General features: G+C 50.2%; 1 protein-coding gene across 1 annotated transcript; it reads left to right on the forward strand.

Moving 5' to 3' along the window:
* Window positions 1-542: 542 nt before the first annotated feature.
* CLUP02_09174 (uncharacterized protein) lies at window positions 543-1,887 on the forward strand (the record flags this gene model as incomplete). Its single annotated transcript, XM_049288153.1, has 4 exons — window positions 543-662; window positions 789-1,570; window positions 1,652-1,790; window positions 1,858-1,887. 4 exons carry the CDS (start codon window positions 543-545, stop codon window positions 1,885-1,887), a joined length of 1,071 nt encoding a protein of 356 aa, XP_049145297.1.
* Between the last annotated feature and the right edge of the window lie 261 nt (window positions 1,888-2,148).

Here is a 2,148-nt window from a genome sequence, read left to right on the forward strand (position 1 = left end):
CAGCAAGTGACAAGTTCTCCAACTCAGGAGTGCCAATCTCGACGCGATAGAGGGGTTCGAAGTGCGGTTTGTTGAGGCATTTACCCCAATTTCTAGCCCAGTCGAGAATATCAAATGAAGGTCGGCACTTTCGCATTTTCGCCTTGAAGAAGTTTAGTCTTTTCATCAAAGTTGTGACAACGAATCGATAGAAGAACAGCCTTCCATGGCAAGGGACCTAGAGCGAGAGATGTTACTGATGCCTCTCCCATGATCAAGCCGCCCCTGACCTGGCCCTCTGCAAGTGCTCCAAGCAAGGGGTTTAGGCATGTTCTCACCCGCATGCTGTCCAGAACTGTGTCCGAGTTGAAATACTAGCGCCATAAGCCGCCATGGGTCGCCATGGTTCTGGGACGTCCTCATGATAAACCTGATCCGTCGAAATAAAGCGGCTTGGTCCTCGCCCGGTCTCGCACAGGCAACAAACTAAACTAAGTCTTCGATTACGCATCCTGCAGGCTGACATAGGTTTGTTCCAAAGTTGACTGGGTGCCGATTAGTGAATGATAGGTGGAGGAAGCTTGAAGAACTCACGACATTCGAGCCCGATGAGGCGGCTTGACTATGGAATGAGGCCCAACGGATCCAGTCTATGTATCGACCCTGTTATCGCTAGGGCAGTAGTATGCGACAGCCATCAAAGCGAGTCTGGGCTCATCCACAAGCCTGACATCTTATTTTAAGATGACCACAAACGCCCTACCATTAGTTCATGATGCTTCTTGGTTTCTCTCTGAGATACTCTCCAGTCATCCTCATCTCTTACCCCTCTTCCCGTTGTGTTTCATATAACCAATATCATGGACTTCCAACCCAAGAAACAATCTTCCAGGCGAGGTTCCGAGACCACCATTCCATCGCGGCACCGATCAAGTGTGCCCTCCCCTTACACCCAACCCCCACTACAGACGGCCTTCCCACAGACACATGCTGGATTTCCAATCAACGACTCATATCCATTGGCTCTGCCGCTCAATCAAGGAAATTCTGGGGAAGGCTTCCCGGCCTTTGTCACACCAAGCGCTGTCGAATACTCAGACTCTAATAGCTATCGCCATAATCATAACACAGTCACAACGGGGTACCCATACTCCAGCAGTGCCCCGGCAAACAGCATGATGTCCTACCCGCCCGTACTGTCGCAGGCAAATTCCGCCTATGCTGATCGCTCGTCATATGAGGTTCAGGCAACCTCGACACACCAGTCATTTTTGCCGCACCGCAGTCACCCGAATAGCCCTTTAACGTCTTATTCGGGGTTGACAGGTCATTCGTCCGCCGCGAGTTCTTACGGCTATCCCTATGCCGCCAGTTCTGCGACAACAACCCCTAGCGCAGCGAACACGCCTGTACAGCCCTTGTCGCCCACACTTATGGGAGTAGGGAGCTGGGATAATACCAGACAGCCCAGAGAAACCTATCAGCAACCAACTGTGGACCGAAGCAATCGGGAAGGACGTAGGGCTCACGTCACAGATTTCCCACCCAACCCCTCGCGATCTGAATCGATAGAGGTCCATCGATCCAGCAGGTAAGGGTCTCTTTCAGTGTCTGTCATTACGTGTCCTGATTGATTCCTAGTCCTCCGAGAGAGAGAGACATCCACATAAAGAGGCGCAGCGTTCGACCTTTGGCGTCGTGTAAAGATGACCAAAAAAGCATCAGCTCTCGGCCACGCAAAGACGACGACAAGGACGACAGAAGGAAACGGACACGGAACGAACAGAGACGAGAAGGTGGTTCGGACAGACGTGAGACGAAAACGTACTAGTTTGGCATGCAATTTCCAGAATTCTCTCTTCCTTGCTGGGTTTGCAGTACTCTCAAGGGTTTCCTTTGCGCCCCTAGAGATTTCTTTGTATTCGTTGTGGTAAAAGTGGTGTTGAGATCCAATCAACTTCTGGTTAGGATAAAATTGTTTTCCCTTGCTGTGACTAGCACATGTATCAGGGTGTCCCAAAATGCAATTCTTCCAAGTTCTTTCTCGAAATCGTGGGAAGTTTGGAAATCTTTTTCCACTTCAATCCCTAGATGATATGACGCATCAACATTGGGCTCTAATCATGATTCCTGGCGCTTGGAGGCGAAAAGAAATGAAGCTGTCAGATA

The sequence above is a fragment of the Colletotrichum lupini genome, chromosome 4 (assembly GCF_023278565.1).
Source record: "Colletotrichum lupini chromosome 4, complete sequence".
Classification (NCBI taxonomy): Eukaryota; Fungi; Ascomycota; class Sordariomycetes; order Glomerellales; family Glomerellaceae; genus Colletotrichum; species Colletotrichum lupini.